At 31.1% G+C, this 27,446-nt stretch overlaps 1 protein-coding gene across 1 annotated transcript in view; it reads left to right on the top strand.

Annotated features, from left to right (window-relative positions):
* ASCC3 (activating signal cointegrator 1 complex subunit 3) overlaps positions 1 to 27,446 on the top strand; it is a 307,241-nt gene that overhangs the window by 189,474 nt on the left and 90,321 nt on the right. Inside the window, 4 exon segments of the mRNA XM_051997447.1 lie at positions 5,350 to 5,487; positions 5,569 to 5,689; positions 7,942 to 8,074; positions 13,289 to 13,414. Coding sequence (XP_051853407.1) covers positions 5,350 to 5,487; positions 5,569 to 5,689; positions 7,942 to 8,074; positions 13,289 to 13,414 — 518 coding nt within the window.

Genomic DNA, 27,446 nt, shown 5'->3' with positions numbered 1-27,446 from the left:
ATATTTCAGAATTATAGGTGTAATTTAGAATAATTTCTATGTATTTATTGAAACCATGCCACTTACATATTTATGTTACATAATTTGCTTTCCTTTATCTTTATTTTAAAACCTTTTAATTGCAGAACCATTTCTGTAGATCTTTTTTCAATCTTTCCATTTAGAAAAGAAGTATCAGATAGCTTGTATAGGACATAGTGGAATAAAGTTAGAAATATTAAGAAGAAAATAAATTCTCCCTCTTCAGTTGAATTAGATATACAATTAAGTATCTAATAGTGCTCTGCACATAATAGTTTTTTAAATGAATGTTTCTTGTGGATTTGAATTAAATTCTTATTTTAACACTACACTTCTCAAATCCTTTATCTTAAGTACTTTTTATACCCTTGAAAATTATTGAGAACCACCTACTTATCTGGAAGACATGACAATTATTTTGTTAAAGCTTTTCATCCTTTAGATTTTATTGTTATGTGTTCCTATTGTGGTATGTATATGCCTATATATACAATTACTCATAATTTAGGAAAATAACTACCATAAACACTTATTGAGTGTTCGCTATATAAAACAGTCTGCTGTTCATTACAGGAACTATAAAATTAGCCATTATCCCAGACCTAAAGGAAATTATAGAGTTTTAAAGGATTTTACAGTATAATAAAATTTGATGTGTGATTTTGATTTTAGAGTTAAGTAATTTGAAGGAATGGGATAGGAAGTTTGCTTTGAAAGGACAAATGGGAAATAAAATATAAGCTCCTTGAAGGCAGGAACTTTTCATTTTCTGTTTTTATCTTTAATGTCTAGCACTCACAGTGCCTTGCACATACGTGCTTAATAAATGCTCATTGAATTGAATTTGGAATTTATTTCTAAGTGTATCTATTTATGTAGTAGGATTTTGTCTTGATGTTTCTCATAACTATAAAGGTGCCAAAAGGATGTTCTACAAGGTTTCTTTTATCATTAAGCCTTTTCTTCTGTCAGTTTTATTACACAAAAGTGTATCTTTAAAAATATATATAACATTTAGTAGTAACTAGGAGATGTTTTAGCTTAATTTAACATCTGTACCAGATGTGATAGGTGTAATTATTTTTGCAAAAAAACCTTCTAACTTTCATGATTCTTTTGTGCAGCACATCTTTCTTTTATTGGGTATTTTCAACAATTGATAAGCATTATTCAGTGGCATATGGTCTGAGTCTGACGTGCTTTGAAAAGAGTACAGAGTACTAATAATGAGGATTCTGTGAAAATGAAAAAACCAGCACAACAGATATGCTTTGAGAAACTATGGGTTTTTAGCATCTTGAAACAATATATCACACTCAAAGGGACAGAATTGGGCTACACAATCTGTTAGCTCATTCTTGTCCAATCTGGTCTCCTCCTTTCTTTTGGAGCCAGCATTGTCATCAACTCACTGAATTATATTCTGACTGGAATGTATTTCAGGCACAGAGTAATGTCTCTACTTAAATGGAATCCTATATTTCTACAAAAGCTTTTTAAGTATAATAAATTTAAAATATAAAAAACAGTTCTATTAACTTAAAGTAAATGGTTCAACAGTTTACATATGTGCAATTTTAAAAAAATGACTACCACTTAGGAGAATCATACAGCTTGTTCTGAGAACAGTTTATTTCTTTCATTTATTATATATTTACCTTTATAAGAATTTTTCAAAAAATTAAGAGATCCCAGGCATGGTTTCAAAGATTGTTTACTAAATGGATTCCTATAAAGGTCTTTTTCCCCCCCTCCAGAGCAGTGTTTTGAGTATTGAGTTTATTCTTTTAAAAACATAATAGTTATTTGGTCAGATTACTGAGTATGTTAATTAAAAAAATACATATTCCAGCATCTTTGAGGAATGTATTATACTAAAAATGTTAATTTTGTTATCCAGTGGGCCTCTTTGAGGACTCCTCTATGTTTTGATGGGGGAGTTAGATCAATTTTAAGTATATTAACAAAAGTTTCACTTTTTAACTTACAGTTCATATAGATATACTTGAATTTTAATAGTTTATCTCAAAAGTGTTTTTGTCTAATGATTCGACATTAGCAATATTTTAGGATTTCTTATGATGTTAAAATAATTCAGAATTCCTTCAGAGAAATACCATAATAAAAGAATATGGAATGGTTGCAGGAGGGAAGAAGAAAGCTGTCATGAGGATTTTAGAGTTTGAGAATTTCTTTTTATTTAATTATATGAAATTAAGGGGTCACTGAGAAATGACTATCCTTCCCTCCTGCTAGAAAGAGGAAATAGTAGAGAGTGTATTAACAGTCCTGCTAAGCATCCCTAGTTTTCCTGTGGTAAATTACACTCCTTCCTAAATATTACTAACACCAGCATAAAGCACCATTGTAATACCATACACAAAAAGAAAAAAAATCACTAACACTTATTGTTAAAGCAAGACATCTTTGAATGAATTCTCTGCAATGTGAATTGGAGATGTTTTATGCTAGAAGTGACATAAATAACATAATTCTTACTTGAAAATGACTAACATTATCATAGACTTACTAAAAGGTCTTTCTTATGGTATACATGTATAATAAAGTATTCTAATATCTCTTAATTTCAAAGAGGAAAATGAATATATGGAAAATAATTCTTAGCATATGAGTCTGTTTAGAAAATGTAATCATAATCAGAAAATTGTTAGGGTATATGATTATGAGGTAATTATATCCTGAAAAATAAAATCAACTGTTATTAATTCTGTCACCCTTAAGTGAATGAAAGGTAGTAGATAATAGTTAAGATTTGAATTTTTATTAAAATATTTAATATGCTATTTATAATTTTAGCATTTTAATGAAGCTAAATCTTTGTAGTGAAGTATAATTATGATTTGTAATCTTTTTTGTTGTTTTATTTGTTAGCCATTCAAGTTTGAAAGATAAAAACTAAGATAAACTTCTAAGTCAAAGTCTAAGTCAAAATTATATCCAATATACTATAAGTTTAATTCCTAACCTGTATGAAAGTCTAAATGAACAACTGAGCTGGTTCGCTACAGGAAAGTTTGGGTCCTAAAAATTGTTCCTTTTTTACATAAATGATCTGTGAACTTTTTACTGCTGAGTTAGCAGTATAAAATCAAGCTAAAAGTTGGAAATTTAGCCAGGAGAAGTAAAAACTTTTTTAGGATATATTAATTGTATTCATGACTTTGAAAGGCTGTTATTTGAAAGAGTATAACTATTTAGTTCCTGTGGATAAAACTAGTCCAGTTTTTTCATTTGTAGATTAGGAAATTTAGGCCCAGAAAGATCATTATCCAACATGACGATAGTAAGTTATGTAGCTCAGAAGCATAAATTGAACCCAGGTGCCCTATTTTGAAATCCTCTTTCGACTATCAGAACCAACCAGTGGTTGGAATTAGCAGTGTTCATTAGCAGCAGTGTAAGAAAGACTCTCATAGCAAACAATTTAGGGTTAATGCCAAGAGGCATTACAAGGTAATGAATGTGATCCTCCTCACTGGAGATCTTCAAACAAAAGCTGAGTGACCACTTATTGAGTGTTACATGTACAAATTAGAATTAAGGCCTCTGAAGTTCTGTGATTCTGTGAGTTTTGATTATTTTATTTATACATCTATTATCTATATGTGTATATGGATATATATGTGTGTATATATAATAGGAAAACAGCTAAGAACCATAGACCAATACTGTTAATAAATTTTAATACTGCTAAATACTGATTGATATTGGCAAAAGCTACCAGTTTATTTTTAAAAAGTATTCACTATGACCAGTTGGCTTTATTCCAAAAATGCAAAGAAGATTGAGCATCAGGAAAACTATATATACATAACAACAAAAATAATAATTACATAATTATTAATAGATACAGAAAAAGCTTTTAAAAGAATATGTTAATTTATATTAAACAAAAATAGAAAGCAAGAAATAAATCGAGTTTTCTTGAATATGATGAAAGAGAAATACCTCAGAAGCTTTTCCAAAAAGCTCTTCAATAAAGGAAGAATAAGCATTATTCTATCATTTGTCCTCAAAAATTTTAGTTTTAGGTAAGAAAAACAAATTGAGGAACTTTGTCTATTAATGAAATAATGTAAATAATAAAGAGGCAAAAATATTTCTCTTTGTAAATAATGTGATGGTTTGCCAAGTCAACCGTAAAGAATCAATCAGAAAATTTCAACAAAATAATCATTTTAATAACATAAGAAGAGATTAAAAAAAAACACAATAAATATCAGTAAGAGATAGCAAAAAAAAAAAAAAAATTTCCAAAAGCATAAAATGTATGGGAGTTAAGCTACCAATATTAATTCAGAAGTTATGACTATACCTTTAAACATTGCAAGTATAAAGATAATTTTACTGGGCAAGACTTTCATTTTTCATGATTGGGTTAAACAAATATAATAAACATAGTGATAGTCCCTAAATCAATTTAGTTTTGATTTCATATCAATTATATTATCAAAAGAGTCACTTTATAGGACTAGTTCTTTGTTAGTCATGTCTGACTCTTAGTGACCTCGTTTAGGGTTTTCTTGGCACAGATACTAGAGTTTGCCATTTCCTTCTCTAGCTAATTTTGCAGATGTGAAATAAGGCCAACAAGGTTAAGTGACTTATGTCACACAGCTACTAAATGCTTGACATCAGATTTGAACTTGGGAAAGTGAATCTTCCTGACTTTAGTCTCAGCATTCTATCCACTGTGCCAACCTCAATACCCCAAGAAGAGAGTCTAGATTTGGCACAAGGAGGCTCTACCTTGTGTAGGGAGCAGGAATATGTTGTTGTTGTTGCTGCTGCTGCTTAGTTGTTTCAGGCATGTATAATTTCCATAATTTTATGTGAAGTTTTTTTGACAAAGATACTAGAGTAGTTTGCTATTTCCTTCTCCAGCTCATTTTTACAGATGAGGAAACTGAGATAAACAGGATTAAGGGTCATCCAGCTAGGAAGTGTTGTGAAGCCAGATTTTAATTCAGAAATATGAGTATTTCTGACTCCAAGCCTATTACTCTCTCCACTGTGCCATCTAGCTGCCCTTTATAGAAGTAGACAAGATACCAAAAAATCATCTAGAAGAACAAAAGATCAAGAATTCAAAGAAAAATAACAACATAAAATGATAGAATTGGCATTAACAGCTCTCAGAGTATAAGTGGACAATCATGGAAACTATTTGGTACTAGTTGAAAACACAGAAAAGTTAATCATTAGATCAAATTTAGCATAGAAGACTATAAATGTCAAGTAAATATTAATAGTAATGTGACTTTTAAAATTGCTTATTGAAATCATACAACTATCTCTTCTTTGTAGATGAATGACATCATTGGAACAATAAGAGATTCAAACCTAAAATTGACCCTTGCATTTGGAATAGGAATGCATCATGCTGGACTGCATGAAAGAGATCGAAAAACAGTGGAAGAATTATTTGTAAACTGTAAAATCCAGGTATCTTATTTTCTACCTATTGACATTTATATTTTTCAAAATTGTTTAGTGAGATTATATTAATATTCTTTTCTGTTTTAGGTCCTTATTGCTACAAGCACATTAGCATGGGGTGTAAATTTCCCAGCTCATTTAGTAATTGTTAAGGGAACAGAATATTATGATGGAAAAACAAGACGCTATGTGGATTTTCCCATTACAGGTAATACTGGAAAAATGGAAATATTTTAATGAAGATTTTAACCACTAAGAACTATATCAGTATAAATTATGTTTTGACGCAGTTTTAAGGCACTCATAGCCCAGTGTGTACATACTTTAAGAACAAAACTCTCATGCATTGGCAACCAAATTTAAATGTAATTGGAAAATTTCTAACAAAAAATACAATATACATAATGTTAATTTTTGGTTTTTATCAATCAATATGCCAGGTCAGGGATCTCTTTCTAAATTTGAATTTGATTCTACTGCCTTAGAGAATCCATCTTTATTAAAAGAAAAATTAAGATATATTTGTTACTTGTTCATCCTGTTGTTGGCATGGAAGAATTTCTTATCCTGCTATGTTGAATATAAAGTACAGTATACTGATTGGTCATTATTGACATTTAAAAATTACTAAATGCCTTAGCAAATATGAAAATAATGGCAAGTAGTAGGAATCATTAATGTGCATTTTTAATTGATTTAATGGAAAGTACATGTCTATATAATTGTAAATGTGTATTGCATATGCATGTATGTATATAGATATATGTATATGTGTGTGTTGTAGTTGTAGATATATATGTATGCTTGGTGGAAGTGGTCGGGAGGAGATGAAAGGGGGGTGAAGAATAAAGTAAAAAGTGCATAGCAGAGAACAAAAGAATAACTTACAAGGAAGCAAAGATAGACAATTATGAATCTAAAATCTCTACTATTATTTTATATGCTTTCTTGAAGTAGATATTTATTGTTATATATTTTAAATCCTCCCTGGTATACTGCTGAGCACATGACATTATTTTGTGTTGGGGGTGGTTTGTTTTTTAATTTTCCTTTTCTTTCTTTTCCTATTTTCTTTTTTCTTATTTTGTATTTAGTTTCAAATATATAAATTTTAAAAAGAAAAAGAAAGTACTACTTACATCTGACTTAAAGTAACAAAATGTCATTCAAGTTTTTCCTCTACTTTCTAGAATTATGTCTTATGACTTTTCTCTTCACATTACATGTTCTATAGCTCTTTCTATAGTGCTTTCTTTCTTTGAATCTTTGCGTAAGTTGTTCTTTCTTCCTAAAAATGCTTTTACTCCCTCGCAGATATCAGTTGTCCAATTCATATAAACCTTTCAGATATCATTTTTATAAAGTCTTCTGTTTCCTTAGCCATATGAACTCTTTCTTTGAATTTCTATTTTATATCTTTCTTATTGTAATGAATGTAATTTGTACTTGTTATTTGGATAGATTCCTTATATCCCATATTCAACTACAATATTGGTTGAATACATGGATAAAACTGCTCTCATAGTTTGGACAAGAATAAGCTATTAAAATATGTAACAGTTGTGTGTTTTAATAGTTCTCTGTTAATTTCCTATGGTTATATAGATTTTCTAGTGAGAGATATGTTTTTACTCTGTACCAATTGTAAAAAAAATGTGCCAGTTAAATAATCACTAAATCTTGATTTGCTAAATTATTCACTCCTTATTTTAGTTTGGTTTTTGGTTTTGGGGGGGTAATAAGTAGTTTAAAGAAGATTTTATTTTGGGAGTTTTTTTTTTTTAATAAACCTATTAATATATGTAGCACAGTTTTCCTGGGGAGGATGGGATTGGAATTATCTAACAGACTTTGTCAAAAAGCTTCATATCTTAATATTAAAATTTACCTTCTACTATATATGATGACACATTATATGAGACATATAATATATACAAATTTTATAATTACGGATTCAACATTTATTACGTTTTTCATATTATGCTAAGAATTGTGCTAAACACTGATATACAATACAAAAATAAAGCATCCTCTGGCTTCAAAGAATTGAAGTGATAAACAAAGGAATTAATATTTGATGAATCAATAATTTATTCTATTAAAATTATAGCATCACATAAATGGCTATTTCTAGCATTTTACCAAGAGAACATTTATCCATTGTTATTTTTATGTGCGAATATAACATCTTGTTAGAGCCTAGTTTTGCATTATAGTGGCTTATTGACATAAGTATAAGTTTTCTGAATGAATGCAAAGTTAGGAAACGCAATAATAAGATAGGAGCAACAGCATAATACATTTTTTTGTATTAATACATCTTCAGTAAATTGTATGGCTGTCTTGCTTACTTTATTTCATACACACATATATTTGTAAAGAATAATTAAATATGTACCAGAATCAATAAATATATCCCAGACCCATTCTAATATAAGACTTCTGTTTTCTCTATTATAGATGTACTTCAAATGATGGGACGTGCTGGTAGACCTCAATTTGATGACCAAGGCAAAGCTGTAATCTTGGTTCATGACATAAAGAAAGACTTCTATAAAAAGTTTCTTTATGAACCATTCCCAGTAGAATCAAGGTAAATTTTTTTAGAAAGAAAAAAACTGGGGCTTTAAATGAATTAAGTTTATGGCATATTTGTTTTTTCTCATGTTCACAAAATAGAATGTAGAATAGAATTTTGAATTAAAAAAAAATAACCAGAAGATTTTAAAGGGAATTAATAAGCAAATATATTATCCCATATTTCTGACATACTACCTTAGCAGAAATAAAATGAAATGGACTGGCAACAATTTTTTTTTCAAAATTAATCTATCTGAAATGTAGCAACACTTCTCACACAAGTACTTAAAACCATTTGTGCCTTTCTATTTGACACTCTATTTTCACACTTACTCTTACTCATAGTCTGTTGCTGGACTATCCCATTGTCATTTCACTATTAATAGCCTTTCACTGATATTTCCTTTCACCCACTCTTTTCTGCTATCTTGATATGCAGTTTTTTCCCAACAAAGTTCCAATACCTTTATTGTTATATTTTTGTTCCTCAGTTTTTTTTAGATCTTTATCTAAATTCAAATTAGAATACAAATTTTCCTTTATTTGCTGTTCCTTTGAATTGATTGTTTTGTCTTTGACTATACCTTTCTTCTTCTTCAAAATTTGTCTAGACTGCCATTGGCAAATTTTTTACCAGTCACCAAAATTTGAGGGCTACCAAAAGCCCTCATTTCTTAAAAGCCATAAATATAAAATACTGACTTTCAGTGGTTAGGTGAATTTCAACTTAATTCCATATGATCACTGCAAATATGCCTAATTCTTCCTTTAGTGGAACATCCTTACACTTAAATGAGATGAATTCCTTGTATGTATCTATGTGGCTCTCATATCTGTTTAAAATCAGTAACCAATCAACAAGAGATGAGATTGTTTTAGTAATAGAGATATTTCTCTGTTGTTGTTTTATATTTACATGAATCTATGTTTTCATCAAATTGTATGTGCTCTCAAATTATCTAGATCTCAATTTAACTGTGTCTAATCAACCTGTGTGAATATTGTACATATCCTTCTGTAAATTAGCTGTAAGGAAATCTACCAAACTGCTCTTCTTTGCTTTCTTCTGACATCTTATATTTGCAGCTTTATTCTATATAATTTTGATTAGTATTAATACCAGCTAGAGAGGTATTGAGCAGAAAAAAATCCAGAGAACATTGCTTTGTTTTGATTGCAAAAAATAAGTAAATTTAGAGGCTTCAGTTTTGCTGATAAAAATTAAGCATCTTGATTGCCCAAAAGTTTTTTTTTTTTAATAAACCTATTAATATATGTAGCACAGTTTTCCTGGGGAGGATGGGATTGGAATTATCTAACAGACTTTGTCAAAAAGCTTCATATCTTAATATTAAAATTTACCTTCTACTATATATGATGACACATTATATGAGACATATAATATATACAAATTTTATAATTACGGATTCAACATTTATTACGTTTTTCATATTATGCTAAGAATTGTGCTAAACACTGATATACAATACAAAAATAAAGCATCCTCTGGCTTCAAAGAATTGAAGTGATAAACAAAGGAATTAATATTTGATGAATCAATAATTTATTCTATTAAAATTATAGCATCACATAAATGGCTATTTCTAGCATTTTACCAAGAGAACATTTATCCATTGTTATTTTTATGTGCGAATATAACATCTTGTTAGAGCCTAGTTTTGCATTATAGTGGCTTATTGACATAAGTATAAGTTTTCTGAATGAATGCAAAGTTAGGAAACGCAATAATAAGATAGGAGCAACAGCATAATACATTTTTTTGTATTAATACATCTTTAGTAAATTGTATGGCTGTCTTGCTTACTTTATTTCATACACACATATATTTGTAAAGAATAATTAAATATGTACCAGAATCAATAAATATATCCCAGACCCATTCTAATATAAGACTTCTGTTTTCTCTATTATAGATGTACTTCAAATGATGGGACGTGCTGGTAGACCTCAATTTGATGACCAAGGCAAAGCTGTAATCTTGGTTCATGACATAAAGAAAGACTTCTATAAAAAGTTTCTTTATGAACCATTCCCAGTAGAATCAAGGTAAATTTTTTTAGAAAGAAAAAAACTGGGGCTTTAAATGAATTAAGTTTATGGCATATTTGTTTTTTCTCATGTTCACAAAATAGAATGTAGAATAGAATTTTGAATTAAAAAAAAATAACCAGAAGATTTTAAAGGGAATTAATAAGCAAATATATTATCCCATATTTCTGACATACTACCTTAGCAGAAATAAAATGAAATGGACTGGCAACAATTTTTTTTTCAAAATTAATCTATCTGAAATGTAGCAACACTTCTCACACAAGTACTTAAAACCATTTGTGCCTTTCTATTTGACACTCTATTTTCACACTTACTCTTACTCATAGTCTGTTGCTGGACTATCCCATTGTCATTTCACTATTAATAGCCTTTCACTGATATTTCCTTTCACCCACTCTTTTCTGCTATCTTGATATGCAGTTTTTTCCCAACAAAGTTCCAATACCTTTATTGTTATATTTTTGTTCCTCAGTTTTTTTTAGATCTTTATCTAAATTCAAATTAGAATACAAATTTTCCTTTATTTGCTGTTCCTTTGAATTGATTGTTTTGTCTTTGACTATACCTTTCTTCTTCTTCAAAATTTGTCTAGACTGCCATTGGCAAATTTTTTACCAGTCACCAAAATTTGAGGGCTACCAAAAGCCCTCATTTCTTAAAAGCCATAAATATAAAATACTGACTTTCAGTGGTTAGGTGAATTTCAACTTAATTCCATATGATCACTGCAAATATGCCTAATTCTTCCTTTAGTGGAACATCCTTACACTTAAATGAGATGAATTCCTTGTATGTATCTATGTGGCTCTCATATCTGTTTAAAATCAGTAACCAATCAACAAGAGATGAGATTGTTTTAGTAATAGAGATATTTCTCTGTTGTTGTTTTATATTTACATGAATCTATGTTTTCATCAAATTGTATGTGCTCTCAAATTATCTAGATCTCAATTTAACTGTGTCTAATCAACCTGTGTGAATATTGTACATATCCTTCTGTAAATTAGCTGTAAGGAAATCTACCAAACTGCTCTTCTTTGCTTTCTTCTGACATCTTATATTTGCAGCTTTATTCTATATAATTTTGATTAGTATTAATACCAGCTAGAGAGGTATTGAGCAGAAAAAAATCCAGAGAACATTGCTTTGTTTTGATTGCAAAAAATAAGTAAATTTAGAGGCTTCAGTTTTGCTGATAAAAATTAAGCATCTTGATTGCCCAAAAGTTTTTTTTTTTTAAAGATTGTTTCATTCAGAAAAGTGTTCCATTGATCATTTTTAAATGGATGTTTTCTTGATTCAAAGTAGTATTCACCAAAACTGTGGAAGGACCTGAAAACAGCAATGATCTCTTCATTTAAAGAAATAAATCTAACATTTTTTTTCATGAAAATATCTTAAAATGAAATGCCAAAGGAATTTTTAAAAATAGCCTTTAGTTTTTACAAATCAGTTGTGAAGGCTTTATTCAATAAGATTTCTAAATTTTTTTTTTTTAATAATTAACCATCATTTTTTTTTTTCTCTTCCACCTTGTTTACTTCCTTCCATGAAGGGACTTGTGGATAAAATCTTTGTAACAAATATGCATAGTCAAGCAAAACAATTTACTCCATTGGCTGTGATTAAAAAGGTTTGGGTATAGTTCTTCTTCATCTATCATGTGAAATTATGTTTGATCATGCAATTGTTCATTTAATTCTTTTGAGATGTTCTTGTTTACAATGTTGTTACCATTTAAATTGTTCTCATAATTGCTCTCATTTTATATTACTTCATATAAATCTTCCTAGTTTTCTCTTAAATTCTCTCTTCTTTCATGCTAATATTCCATTACATGCATGTACCATAATTTGTTCCCTGTTCCTTAATTTATTGGTGCCCCCTTTCTTTTTAGTTCTTTGCCACCTCAAAATAGAATTCCTAGAAATATTTTGGTGACTATAGGATTTTTTAACACTTTATTTGGTCTCAATGGAGTATAGAATTAGAGGGGCACCAGTGAATCAAGTATTACATACAATTTAGTAACTCCAGGGATATACCTCTAAATTACTTTTTTAGAATACTTGGACCAGTTAATTCATAGATCTACTAAAAGTGCATTGATATTTTTATTTGCATCACACTTCCCACCAATCCTCTCTCTATCTCCCAGCATTTATCATTTCTATCAACTTTGCTAATGTGATGGGTTTGAAGTAGAATTCAGAGTTGCTTTAATTTGTATCAGTCTAATTATTGATGATTTGAAGCTTTTTTTTTTCATATAGTTTTAATAGTTTGGATTACTTAAGAACTGCCAATTCCTATCATTTAGCTATTTATCACTTTGTAAAATCTTATTCTCATAAATTTGAATCCATTTCAGTGAGACTAGCAGGAAAGATTTTTTTCTTTAGTTAACTGCTTCTTCAATTACCTTTTTAAATTACTGTCAAGAAACCCTTTTGATAAGAGTAAAGCCAAAACAAACAAACAAAAAATCAAGCACTTTGATATGACCTAGAATCATCTTTAACCCTAAAGGAAAAAAAAATTAATGAGTAATAAGGAAAAAAATTACACCGATTATCTTAATTTCTCTAGTTTTTATATTTTACCTTTTAATGTAAAATGGTATGAGACACATTTACTTTTTAAATGATTAAAATTAATTTTAATTTTCAATCTGATTATTGAATGTTATATATATACATATATATATGATAGATTTATCTAAGAATCTATAAAAATATATAAGACATGATTAAGAATAAAGGTATTTCATTAGTTTACAACATGAATAGAAAAAGAAATGAAACAGTCATGTCTTCAAGCAGCCTTATGTTGTATCAAAGGAAACAACTTACCCTACATAAGTATCCATAAAATGTGCAAAATAAACACAAGGAACTTTGATGGGGATCAGGAAATGCTTCATATTAAAGAAGGTGCTTAAATTAATTTTGAAGCACGGTTGATTAGAATTGTAATGGGCAGAAACAACTTTATGTAATGACAGTAAGACCAGATTGGCTAGCTCATAATTCATGTGAAAGTGAATAATATCTTAGAAAATAAATTTTTGTATTATGTGTATTATGTGTTGTTAAATTTGGTTCAATGTGTATCTTACATTTATATTTGTTTCCTTTTTTTTATTCACATTTAGCTTACTAGATGTGCTTTCTGATCATCTGAATGCTGAGATTGCTGCTGGTACAATAACATCCAAGCAGGATGCAATGGATTACATTACCTGGACTTATTTTTTCCGTCGACTTATCATGAACCCCAGGTAAGTAAAGTGACCACAGTTTATAAAAGTCACCCTATCTTTTTCTTCTCCACATTGAAGAAATTGCATTTTCAAATTTTAAATAAATGAAGAAATGTCAAAATAAGTTCTTCTATATAATTTTGAAAATTTACATGAATTTTACCAAAGAATAACATAAAATGTAAATTTGACACTGTAGTATCAATATATTTCTAAATGTATCAATAAATTTAAAGTCTGGATACAAATACTTTTATTTGCCTTTTCATTATTTAATTTGTTCTAATTGTCATATTTATATCAATATGTTGAGCACATAAAACCACAAATACCTGGTCCTTGTCATCAGGATACTTACAGAAGACTTCTAATGCAGTAGGACTTTGGAAAGTAAATAGATTATAATGGACTGGAATAGAGAGGAAGAATTTAATGGAGTAGTTGGACTTGTGCTTATTCTTGAAGAGCTTTTTTTTTTTAATTATAGCTTTTTATTTACAAGATATATGCATGTGTAATTTTTCAGCATTGACAATTGGAAAACCTTTTGTTCCAACTTTTCCCTTCCTTCCCCTCATTCCTTCCCACAGATGGCAGGTTGACCAATACATGTTAAATATGTTAAAGTATAAATTAAATACAATATATGGATATAGACAGTTATTTTGCTGTACAAAAAGAATTGGACTTTGAAATATTGTACAATTAGCCTGTGAAGGAAATTAAAAATGCAGGCGGACAAAAATAGAGGGATTAGGAATTCTATGTAGTGGTTCATAGTCATCTCCTAGAGTTCTTTAACTGAGTGTAGCTGATTCAATTCATTACTGCTCTATTGGAATTGATTTGGTTCATCTCATTGTTGAAGATGGCCATGTCCATCAGAATTGATCATCATATAATATTGTTGTTGAAGTATGTAATGATCTTCTGGTCCTGCTCATTTCACTCAGCATCAGTTCATGTAAGTCTCTCCAGGCTTTTCTGAAATCATCCTGCTGCTCATTTTTTACAGAGCAATAATATTCCATAATATTCATATACCACAATTTATTCAGCTATTCTCCAGTTGATGGGCATGCACTCAGTTTCCAGTTTCTGGTCACTACAGAGAGGACTGCCACAACCATTCCTGTACATACAGGTCCCTTTCCCTTCTTTAAGATCTCTTTGGGATATAAGCCCAGTAGTAACACTGCTGGATCAAAGGTGATAACTTTTTGAGAATAGTTCCAAATCTCTCTCCAGAATGGCTGGATGTGTTCACAATTCCACCAACAATGTATCAGTGTCCCTGTTTTTCCACATCCCCTCCAACATTCTGCATTATCTTTCCCTGTCATTCTAGCCAGTCTGACAGGTGTGTCAGATTAATTTGCATTTCTCTGATTAATAATGACTTGGAAGATCTTTTCATATGGCTAGAAATAGTTTCAATTTCTTCGTCTGAGAATTGTCTGTACATATCCTTTGACTGTTTATCAATTGGAAATTAGCTTGATTTCTTATAAATTAGGGTCAATTCTCTATATATTTTGGAAATGAGGTCTTTATCAGAACCTTTGACTATAAAAATGTTTTCCCAGTTTATTGCTTCCCTTCTAATTTTATCTGCATTAGTTTTGTTTGTACAAAACCTCTTCAATTTGATATAATCAAAATTTTCTATTTAGTTATCAATAATGATCTTTAGTTCTTCTTTAGTCATAAATCCCTTCCTCTTCCACAAATCTGAAAGGTAAACTAGCCTATGTTCTTCTAATTTATTTATAATCTCATTCTTTATGCCTAAGTCATGAACCCAGTTTGACCTTATCTTGGTGTACAGCATTAAGTGTGAGTCAATGCCTAGTTTCTGCCATACTACTTTCCAATTTTCCCAGCAATTTTTGTCAAACAGTAAGTTCTTATCCCAAAAGCTGGGGTCTTTGGGTTTGTCAAACACTAGATTATTAAAGTTATTGACTGTTTTGTCTTTTTAATCTAACCTATTCTACTGATCAATTAGTCTATTTCTTAGCCAATACCAAATGGTTTTGGTAACCGCTGCTTTATAACGTGATTTTAGATCTGGTACAGCTAGGCCACCTTGAAGAACTTCTTCTTAAAGAAATATAAGCCTAAAATCTTAGCAGAGTCATAGATAATACTTAACTGTATCATTATAAATATCATTCTTGCCTCCCCAGTGATTTTCCCAAAAGGCTTGCTTTCTAGATCATTTTCATCCTGGTTTGTTATTACCCAAAGACACATTAATGTAGGGTTTTTTGATTTTTTTAAAAAAATAATCTAAACCAGGCATTTTTAACTTGCAAGTCCAAGAACATAAAAAAATATATATTTTGGTAATACAACTGAAATGACTGAACAACAACAAACTATGAGTCTTTAACATAAAAAACCTTAAGAACTTCTCATTGAAAGTTCAAAGACATGTCCTGTTGCCTTTGCCTTTTTCCCCCTATTTAATTTTAAAGAATTTAACCAAAGAATTTTAAAAATTTAACAACAAATCAGTTTTTGCTTTCTTCTCACCCAACCACCTTCATCGTTTGAGCAACGACAATAAAAAAAGGATAAAGCTAACCCTTACTGAGAATCCTACTCCTTTTCCCTTTAGATATAGATATATTTTGTACCAAAACATCCTTTGTCTTTAAAATAAGGACAAAGTTATTACAACACTTAGAGCAATGAGAGACCCTCCTCAGAACTAATTGATCAGTAACTGTTATGGGAGATTAAATAATCCTCCACTATGTAAAAAGAACCTGCTTCCATGGAAGTGGAATATAGTGACTAGGTCTTCATAACATAATTGAAGCTCCTTCCTTTCAAATGGAAACAATCTACATATTTAGAATTTGATCAATGTCAATTTTTATTTTTCTTTAAGTATTTAACCTTGTGTTGTTGTTCAGTCATTCAGTTGTATCTGATTCTTTGTGGCCTCATATGGGATTTTCGTGGCAAAGATACTAGATTGATTTGCCATTTCCTCGTCCAGTAGATGAAAGAAAACAGATTAAGTGACTTGCCAGGGTCATACAGCTAGTAAAATATCAGAGGACAGATTTGAACTCAAGTCTTTCTGACTCTAGGCCCAGTATTCTTTTGATTTACTTAACTGCCTTCTTTAAACCTTAGAGAAAATAGTAAAATTTAATCATAGGGAACACCATAAAACGTTCTTACAGAAAGTTAGATTTTGTTGATCCAGTTCTTCCTTTTAGATAAATGAAATACGTTCCCGAGGACTTGTTTTAAATTGCTTTAATTTCTTTTGGACCACTATCAGTAGAACCAGCACTGTTGTGTTGTTTTCTTAATGGTTTTTTGGAAATATATTTTGTAGTTTGTATTCAATCAGCTATTACAATATACTGCATCATCAGACTACAAAATTTTCTCCTTGGCAGTGATCTAAGATATTTATATTTATTGCTATATCTTTAAAGAGAAGGCAAATTCTCTAGTTGGTATAATTATCATGCCTTAGGCATACCTCAAAGTCCTTCTGCTTCTAGGAGACCAAAACTCGACATTATGTGTGTGATCTGTAGGTTGAACTGTAGTATCAATGGTCCTTATTCCATGAAGGGCAAAAATATTACTTTGTGTGAATAGTTATAGTATTAAATTGTTATTACATGTAAATCTGGATGACTGGAAAGGTGCTAGTAATCTTGATGAGCAGTTAGTAAACATTTATTAAGTTCCTACTATGTGCGAGGCACTGGTTTACAAAGGCAAAAAACAGTTCCTGTCCTCAAAGAACTCACAATCTAATAGGGTAAACAACATGCAATCAACTGTGTACAAACAAATTACATGCAATTAGAAGTAACCAACATAGAAAAGATACAAGAATTAAGGATTTAGCAAGGCTTCCTATAGACAGTGATTTACCTTAGGCTTGAAGGAAATCAGGAAAGTCAGAAGCAGAGATAAGGAAAGTGACCTTTCTATTCATGAGAAACAGGCAGTGAAAAAGCCCAGAGTAAGGAAATGGAGCATCCTATTCAAGGAAACAAGGTGGCTAGTACCCCTAGGTCAAAGAGTATATGGGAGGTTTAAAATATAAAAGTGGAGGGTACGCAGTATTGAAGGGCACTGAATGTCAAATAAGAGATTTTATATTTGATCCTGAAGAGGATAAGAATTTCTTTTTCTTTCTTTTTTTTTTTTTAATAACTTTTTATTGGCAGAACCCATGCCAGGCTAATTTTTTACATTATCCCTCGCACTCACTTCTGTTCCGATTTTTCCCCTTCCTCCCTCCACCCCCTCCCCCAGATGGCAAGCAGTCCTATACATGTTAAATATGTCGCAGTATATCCTAAATGCAATATATGTGTGCAGAACTGTACAGTTCTCTTGTTGCACAGGAAGAATTGGATTCAGAAGGTAGAAGTAACCCGGGAAGAAAAACAAAAATGCAAGCAGTTTACATTCATTACCCAGTGTTCTTTCTTTGAGTGTAGCTGCTTCTGTCCATCCTTGATCAATTGAAACTGAATTAGATCTTCTCTTTGTTGAAGAAATCCACTTCCATCAGAATACATCCTCATACAGTATCGTTGTTGAAGTATATAATGATCTCCTGGTTCTGCTCATTTTACTTAGCATCAGTTCATGTAAGTCTCTCCAAGCCTCTCTGTAATTATCCTGCTGGTCATTTCTTACAGAACAATAATATTCCATAACATTCATATACCACAATTTACCCAGCCATTCTCCAATTGATGGGCAGAGGATAAGAATTTCTTGAGTAGACGGGTAGCATGGTTGCACATGTGCCTTAGCAAAATCACTTTGATGATTGAGTAGAGAGTGCGCTTAAAACAAGAAGATACTTGTATCAGGAAGATCAACCAGCATGTCCAGACATGAGGTGATAAGGTTGAGTGTACAGCAAAATTGTGGCAGAATCAGAGGAGAGAAAGGCTTTGCTCCAATTGGGAATTTCTGAATTTCCTCATTTTTTTTACTTTCTAATTTTCCAGTGAAACTAACCTTTTCATGTTATTTGATTTTGAAGGGAGAAGGAAAAAGAAATAGACTATGAAATTATAATTATTGAAATTTACTATTTTCCTCAAGAAGACTTATCAGAGACAACTAGATACCACAGATAGAGCAACAACCCTGACTTTAGGAAGACCTGAGTTCAGAGCTGGCCTCAGACACTTAACACTTCTAGCCATGTGGCCATGGCCAAGCCACTTAACCCCGAATTGCCTCAAAATAAAACAAACAAACAAAAAGAATTATCAAGATTACTCCCCTTGGAAGAAAGATTCAAATATTCACTTTGGTGGATCTGTGACTTCATTGGTTTAGATCTCTTGCCCCAGCAGTGGAGATTTACTCCTTCACAACTTTTCATTCTTTTCAATTTTTACCTATGTTTTCACATAAATTTTCCACATAGGAAATACTAATATACTACTCTAGCTCTCCATATCTTAATCACCCATTCTTACTATTTAACCAACTCACCTCATTTTCCAGTCTTTATAACTATAGTATGCTTTATATGGCCAGTGGTCTGGCCAAACAACTCTGTTTTACTTACTATTACTTGACATTTTAATTTTTCTCAGATTGCAGCATTCTATAGTATGTAAATGTAGTTTCCTTGGAAGACTAGCCGTAGCAGGGGAGAGCCTATATATGTGTGAAACATTGAATATCCTCTGATATTTGATTAGTGTATTGCTTAATTTTGCTAGATTAATTTTAACTTGATAGGAAAAAAGAAACAGATTGGTGTAACTATATTGGAAAAGTAAAGTTGATGAAAAAATTATTTAAAAGAATATGATGAATGAGCAGTTTGTCAGATTATGCTGTCAATATGTTTAACTTCAATTGGACAGTCTGTCAAATTAACACTTCAATCAATATGTTTGTCTTGGATAGGTGCTACAAAAAGATATTGGAAATAAGTAGAAGGAAGAACTTGCTCTGATTACATTTGGAAATTTGTGGTGTGCTTTTTATGATTTCACACTACTCAGCATTGCAAAACCACATCTTTAACATTAATATTTCCCATGTAAATTATATCATTTCTCAAAATTTTAGTATGTGTCAGTTAATTTTTCTCATTTATTTTTCTTTACATTTCTACTTTGGAGGCTTTCTAATACTATAGAGCTAAACACAGTTAGCATAATGGCATCTGTAAATAATGGATATTTGGAGAATCTTGTCATCAGTACACAATCTCTCTTTTCTTTGGGCTTTGTGTAGTCCATACATAGTCTATGACCCTGGTGAATACCATAGGGAAACATACATCTCACTCTTTACCTCCTCACTTGATATCAGTCATCAATAAGTCACTAAACAAAATTATTTCCATGATTATGTATCATAATTAGTAAATGTGATATAATTATAACAGACATTTGAAAAAAATCTTTCAAGATTTTCTTTCCTTTCCATAATCAAATGTTTCCTTAAAAATCAATAGACAATATGCATGGCATAATCTAATATTGTCTGTAAAAAGATGATATCTATTTCATTTTTCACCAAAGTATCTGTCATAAATACATATATCTTTCTTTTATTTAAAGAGATGAGAAAGGCATTGGAGTAAGCAGCTACCAGAGTTTTTTATATAATACATAATACCACATCCTTGTGTGATTTATGGTATTCTACAGCCTTTCCAATGTTTAAAATGACATTGTACATTGAGAACAGTAATTATTTTGCATTTTCTGGCACAATTTCCCATTAAGGGGCCAAAGAGACCAATTTTGGGACATGTTTGGTCTGGAGATCTATGGATAATATTCAGCCTCTGTTCTTTTGATTTAGCAAAATTTAATAGTAAAATTCCTACTACCTTGTAAGACTGCCTTCTGATTTAACATTCCTCTTGTCATAGCCATGATGAATGCAGAGGTAGATGGGAATTTTGTTATCTGGATAAGCAACTAGAAATCATATTCTTTTTAACCTTTATTCTAAGTAAAATAGTTTTTATTTAATTTTGTGATACCCAAGATTATGTTGCAGTTCCAAAGTTGAATCATAGAACTGGCTCACAATGTATTCCTAGTTCTTCATGTAACACATCATACTTGCCATTTTCTCACATGGTGCAATGTACCATAATACATAGTACAATGACAGGGGGGGAGTAGTCTAAATATGTTTATTTCACTGTCGTTGACAGTGAAAATATATCATTGTAGAAATGCCAGCAAATAGAATTCTTTGCAACTATAAAAAATGCTGCCATGTAATTATTTTTAACATATATGATTCCTTGACCTTTTATGATATATGGCTAAGAGTAAAACTTATAGATCAATTTGTCAATGATGACTCTGTACCAGGCACTGCTCTAAAAGCTATGCATATAAAGAAAAAGCATTTAAGTCACTGTCTTCAAATTCAAAATGCTTTCTAGAATTGGACCAGTTACAGCTTTATCAACAACATATTAATGTGCCCTTCTTTTCATAACTCCAACATTGAAGTTTCATTCTTCTCATTCAATTTAAATCCTCTCCTTATGCTAAATTCTGTCATATATTGTATTCATGACACAAATTTATTTTATTGTTAATATTTGCTCATGCTTTACAGTTAGTTGTTAATGTTTTGTCTCTGCCTTTATTATAGTTATGCATTCCACTTTGCTATCATTATAATTATCTTAATTGATTTTTCCCTTAGTCAATATATGGATAATTAGGTTTACTAACTGTATTTGAAGATTTTTGCCTTTTTTTTTTCTGTTTTTTCCCCTAATTTACTGATTCTCCCCCCCTCACTCCCCCCTTTTTTTAATTTAAATATCTCTGTATTTGTAATATCAGATTGTGTTGTGACTTCGGCTTGGCCAGTTGATTTGTTCATGTAAAGCAAAGCTTACGTGTCCTTTTAAGTATTTATGCTACAAAGGAATAACAATTTACATCATGATATAGCCGTCTTCTCATCTGTCTCAACTTCTTCCAATGTTTGGTTCTTAATCTTTATGATCTATTTCTTCTACTCCCTAGGTAGTTCCAAATTCACAGAAAAATGAGAAAGTTGTCATAGACTAAACTAAGGAAAGGCTGAGGGTCTAAAATGATGGTGCCATAACCTTTTCTCAGTAATTTCTAATTTATCCCTCTTGTCAATATTAAACTTACAGCATTAATAGAAATGATCAGATTGCTATGTTACTACAAGCACTTAAAATTGGATACTAATAGTAGCATCCTTAAATCTCAATTCAATGTCTATGTCATGGGGGTAGGAGGAAGGAGTGGTAAAGTAATGACACCTCTTTGTGTGTACTAACACCCCACTCTCATAGCTGTAAAGTCTTATCAGGATCTTTGAAATATTCACAAATTGGGCCTTGGTGATACCACTGCTTAGGAAAAAGGATTAGTCTTCTCTGTTATTAGTGTATCAAGTTGCTTCCCCATTAAGATTCATCAAAATGGTTAAAAGAATAAAAACAATTCAGTATCAGTGCTAAACTGTGCTAAAGAGTCATGGGCAATATCACACCTTCCAAGAAAGCTATGAAAATATTCTGGTCATTTCTATGGTCATAAGTCCAAATCAACAAAAATAGGAGTTGGATGAAATGAGAAACAGAAAGCTTCTGTACAATTAATGCAATGAACAGTTAGGGAAAGTGAATGGAAATAGGCAAGTGAGGTTAGATAAAGTCAGTAATTATTGGCTTCGGTGCTTCATAGTGATACTTGAATTGCTAGCAAGTATTTTATCAGCTTCTCAGACACAAGCTTTACTCTCACCTTTCTTAATAGGCATTTCAAATTGTAGATACAGTACTTCTCCCATTATGTCATTTATCTTCTATATAAAATGGTCATAGCTTATATCATTAAAAAAAGAAATCGTAAACAGACAGATAGATACACCCATAAACATGCAGTCTTGACTTGACATACAAGAAAGTCCAAGTATAAATAATGACTTGTTGATTCAGTGATTATTGACTAGGCTGCTTCAAAGTGCCATAACATTTATTTTATTTATTTTATTTTGTTTGTGATAATTTTTTTTATCAATTAAATTAATAAAATTTTTAAAATAATTTTTTATTGACAGAACCCATGCCAGGCTAATTTTTTACAGCATTATCCCTTGCATTCACTTCTGTTGCGATTTTTTTCCTCCCTCCCTCTACCCCCTCCCCCAGATGGCAAGCAGTCCTATACATGTTAAATATGTCACAGTATAGATACAATATATGTGTGTAGAACCGATCAGTTCTCTTGTTGCACAGGGAGAATTGGATTCAGAAGGTAGAAATAACTCGGGAAGAAAAACAAAAATGCAATCAGTTTATATTCATTTCCCAGTGTTCTTTCTTTGGGTGTAGCTGCTTCTGTCCATCATTGATAACTGAAACTGAGTTAGATCTTCTCTTTGTCAAAGAAATCCACTTCCATCAGAATACATCCTCATACAGTATTATTGTTGAGGTATATAATGATCTCCTGGTTCTGCTCATTTCACTTAGCATCAGTTCATGTAAGTCTCTCCAAGCCTCTCTGTATTCATCCTGCTGGTCATTTCTTACAGAACAATAATATTCCATAACATTCATATACCACAATTTACCCAACCATTCTCCAATTGATGGTGCCATAACATTTATTAGACAGTTATTACTTTCACATTGCAATTTTCCCCATTGTGGTTTTGATGTATTTCTGGTTGGCATAAGAATTTGTTGTAAAGGGGAATTTTGGAGGAGCTTTGCAGAAGCCTCAGACAACACACAAAAGCCATCAGACAACACAGAAAAAGTTTAGAAGTTCAGAAATGCTTAACCCAGATTCTATCTTATGTTATTGTAAACACCTGATAAAAGTAAAAGAAAAAATTCAGACTTCTCTGGTACAAAGGAAAGGCCAAAAAATTTTATATGGATTTTCCAGATTGTGGGGGCATTGCACCTCTGATCCCTGTAACATAGAAGGGATAACTGTGCTCTCATTGCTTTTCATAAGATCTTTGACTCAATTCAGCATTTATAGCTTATAAACTTTCTGCAAATATATAAAACAGACCAAAGTGTAACAAGAACACTACAGTACTTGATGTCCAGGTGGGAAACTGTTTTTTTTGTTTTTGTTTTTGTTTTTTAAGGGGAAAAAAATTGCTTTCTATTTATAACATCCCACCATCTTAGTAATGTCAAGAATAGTAAATATAAATATCACATTATCACATTTTTCAGACTTAAGTAAGTCCATTATGGCTGTCTGGCCTTAAACCAATTATCCCATTTTACCTAAATATGACTTCCAAACTCAAAAAGAAGTGAAGCCAGAGCATCTTTTTTAATCACTTGATATATGTGAATGATAGCATACTATATGGCTCCACTACCTTCCTCCCCCCTCAAAATACATCATCTTTTGACATACCCAGTAACAGCATTGAATTTTCTGGATTCAATGAATATAAAATTTGTAACATACACGAAAGAAAATAAAGATCAATATGACCACAGAAGTCATATTGAACTAATGGTTAAAGACAAATACCTACAAACCCTAGGCAAAAAACATTTAGCATAAGGTCATCAAAGAAAAAGTTGTGGTTAAATATGTTAAGAAATTTGCCAGCATTCTGAAATCCAACTTGATTGAGAAGAACATATTTAAAACAATTAATAACTATACAATATTAATGTTAATATTCACATTAGGAATTGCAAAATGGACCATAATAAATATTAAAAGCATTTGGAGAAAACCTATTCAATATTAGTGAAACATAGGATGTATTACTTCAGAAACTGTAGAAAGATTGACATTTCCTCACCAAAAAGTAAAAAGAATATAGACATTCTTCCAGCATATGACAAGACAGAAACCTGCAAAAAATGCTTTTAAAACAAGTGAATATCAATTTGCCTATGAAACCTCCAAAATTGGAATGAAAAAATCCTTCAAGGGCAGTATCTAGAATTCAATCAACAATATTTTGACAAAGAAGTGCTAAACAAGTGATTTGAGTCATGCAGGTGTGTTTGTGGAAATGGAAGATTTTAATGATTTGTAGCCAATATATATAGCAAAAAAATCATCCTTAAGGATTTTGGACTTGGTGATCAATATAGAATATGCAAGGAAATGGTTAAAATTGTATGAGGCAACACAACAGGCTATAAAATCTTAGCACCTACCTGATATCTAGCAAGCTACAAATCAATGACTAGAAATTAAATATCAAATGTCTGCTATCTTTCATGCTCTGACAGATAACAAATTGCCATGCTACAAATACTAAACTGAAAATATCCTGGAGAATTCAGCCTGCAAACCAACTGGAACCAATCTATTATCATGGTGAACTGTTGTACATAACTGTTCAGAGAAAATATTTATCCACAATAATTTGAGAACTGTGTTTTTAAAAGAGATTATCATGCTAAATATTCAAAATCTCTAGGCTATGAATAACAAAGAGCTTCCAAAATGTAGAGACCTATCAAAAATTAAAATTATATTGAATTATATGAAAACAGTGCATATTATTCCTGTTGTACTGTAATGTTACAGTACTTAAAATTGTACTGAGGATGTTTAAAAGTAAGCCTAATAGGAAATACTTATTTTTTTTAATACTTGTATGTAGTAATAAGTACCTTTGCAATTATCCATAAAACATTCTATATAAAAAATAATGATATGATCATCTCCAGACCCTCAAAATAGATATGAATGAGATAATGATGATAAAAACATATTTCAATATTATCTTAAGGTTTTCAGAACAACAATTTTGTGAAGAAGGAAAACATGTGTAACTGTTAACATTGAAATGGATATTGATTCTGTAGTTAGAGAATCCAGGTTCAAATCCCATCTTTAATACTACTTGTATGACTTTGGATTAGTTAATTAGGTCTCAATTTCCTCATCTATAAGATTAGTTATAGAGGGAAAATTCTTAACCTAGAGTCCGCGACCTTTTTTTGTTTTTTTAAACATTTTGATAGTTTTGTTTCCGTGTAATTAGTGTCTTTTGTCATGCCATCTGTTTTGTTTTGAACTTTTAAAAGCATTATTCTAAAGAGGTCCATTGATTTCACCAGAATACCAGAGAATTCTCTCACTCAAAGAATCATCTAGTCATTTTACATAGAAAACTATAACTCTGGAAGGTTGTCACTTGCTCCAGATTACATTGATAGGATGGAATCAAGACTAGAACTTAGTTCATCTGATTCCAGTCAATCAATAAACATTTATTAAGTGCCTACTATGTGCCAAGCATTGTGCTAAGAAGGATACCAAAAAGAAACAAAAGACAATCCCTTAAGGACCTTACCTTCTTCCTATAATGGAGGAAATAAGATGCAAATAAATATATGCAGAGGGGGAGGGGGGGGGAATTAAAAGTAGGAAAATGCAGGAATTAAGAAGGGTTTTAGAAAGAGAAATGCTAAAGAATGCAGGAAGACCAGTTGAAATGCTATTTCAATAAACTCAGTAAGAAATTACAAAAGCCTGAAGTAATAACAGTGAGTGAAAAGGAGAGCACTAAGACTAGAAGTAATTTCCTTGATGTGAGTTCTTTAATGGTAAAAATCACAACCCATCCAGGACTTCTCATCCTATATAACCTTTGCCCTGGTCTTCCCACAAATCCTCCACAACAGAGGTCCATCAGTGTATCTTAAAGGCTCTTAAAATTTCATGGATTCCACTCTAAACATATGGTTTGTCTTTCCTTTATCCCTTATTCTTACTGCATAGATGGCTTACATCCTATCCCAGTTATACAACTTTGAAAACATTATTCTTACCTCTTTTCCTGCACAATTTTTGACTAGTAATATATTGCAACTTACTCATGTTCACCATGTTTTATCCATAGCACCTTGGATGAGCTGTGACTTAATTTCAGAGGGAACCTTAGAATTTGATCTCCCCAACTTGGACATCAGCTTCTCATCTAAAGCTTCTCATGCTAATCACCACAGACACTTTAACATGCTCCATTTTCCATCTGAGACATGTTTGCCCTCCTTAGGCAGCATAATGACTCCCCCACTCCTAGGGACTTACCACATTAGTGTCTGACTTAGTGCCAATAACAAATCAGCACTGGCCCTATTGCAACATCAAACTCCCAGTTTCTATGTTGAAGAGTTCTACCAGTCTCATCCTCCCTGGTACAGGGATTATAGCACTCTCATCATATCCAGCAATTTAAAATTTTTAAAATTTTTAAAATTTTGATAGTTCCTGATTCCAGCCATTCAGCATTTGTAGAAGAATACAATATAAGCATTATAAATTGAAATGGAAATTTAAAGCAAACTTCATCCTGGTACATAGCATAAATTAGATATGTGTGGGGATAATATATATTTTGTTTTCAATTGCTTTGAAAATTCAAAACAATTATTATTATAAGTAAGTACCACTCTGTAATTTCCTTCTCCCTAAATTACATCTATTTTGTTTGTATTATAAATACTTCTAAATAAATGCAACTTGTTATATTTTATATCACATATAGAAATATGTGATTAAACAGATATAGTTTTGATATAATCTATAACATTGGTATATGGAAATAGTAGATATATGTGTACCGATAGTATGTATGATATATTTTACGTTTAAATATAGCTAGATTCATGAAACTGCTGTTTTCAGAAAATATAATACCCTCCAAATTGAGTTCTGGATTCAATTTGTGTGGTCAATTTTGCTTCCTTTATTCTCCTGAGAAAGCCTTTTAAATAATACTAGGAAAAAAATGTTGTGGTAGTTTCAGCTGTCCTTGCAACCTACTTTGATTATTTGTGTCATTATTACTGCTGCATAATCTGAACATAAAAAAACATGGTGGTGTAACAAATGACTTCCCAGTCCTGACAGTTATAGCAGCAGCATTTCAAGACTGATGAAAAATTTCCCAGAGAGATCTCTAGCCAGGTTTACATAAACTAAACAGGAAATGATTGTCACTATCTGCATTAAATCCAAACCATTTGAAGTAACTTTATCTGTGTTTTATGTTT

This window comes from Antechinus flavipes, chromosome 4, assembly GCF_016432865.1.
Source record: "Antechinus flavipes isolate AdamAnt ecotype Samford, QLD, Australia chromosome 4, AdamAnt_v2, whole genome shotgun sequence".
In the NCBI taxonomy this organism is placed as follows: domain Eukaryota; kingdom Metazoa; phylum Chordata; class Mammalia; order Dasyuromorphia; family Dasyuridae; genus Antechinus; species Antechinus flavipes.
The sequence above is the reverse complement of the archived record's forward strand: the minus strand, read 5'-3'. Positions and strand labels throughout refer to the sequence as shown.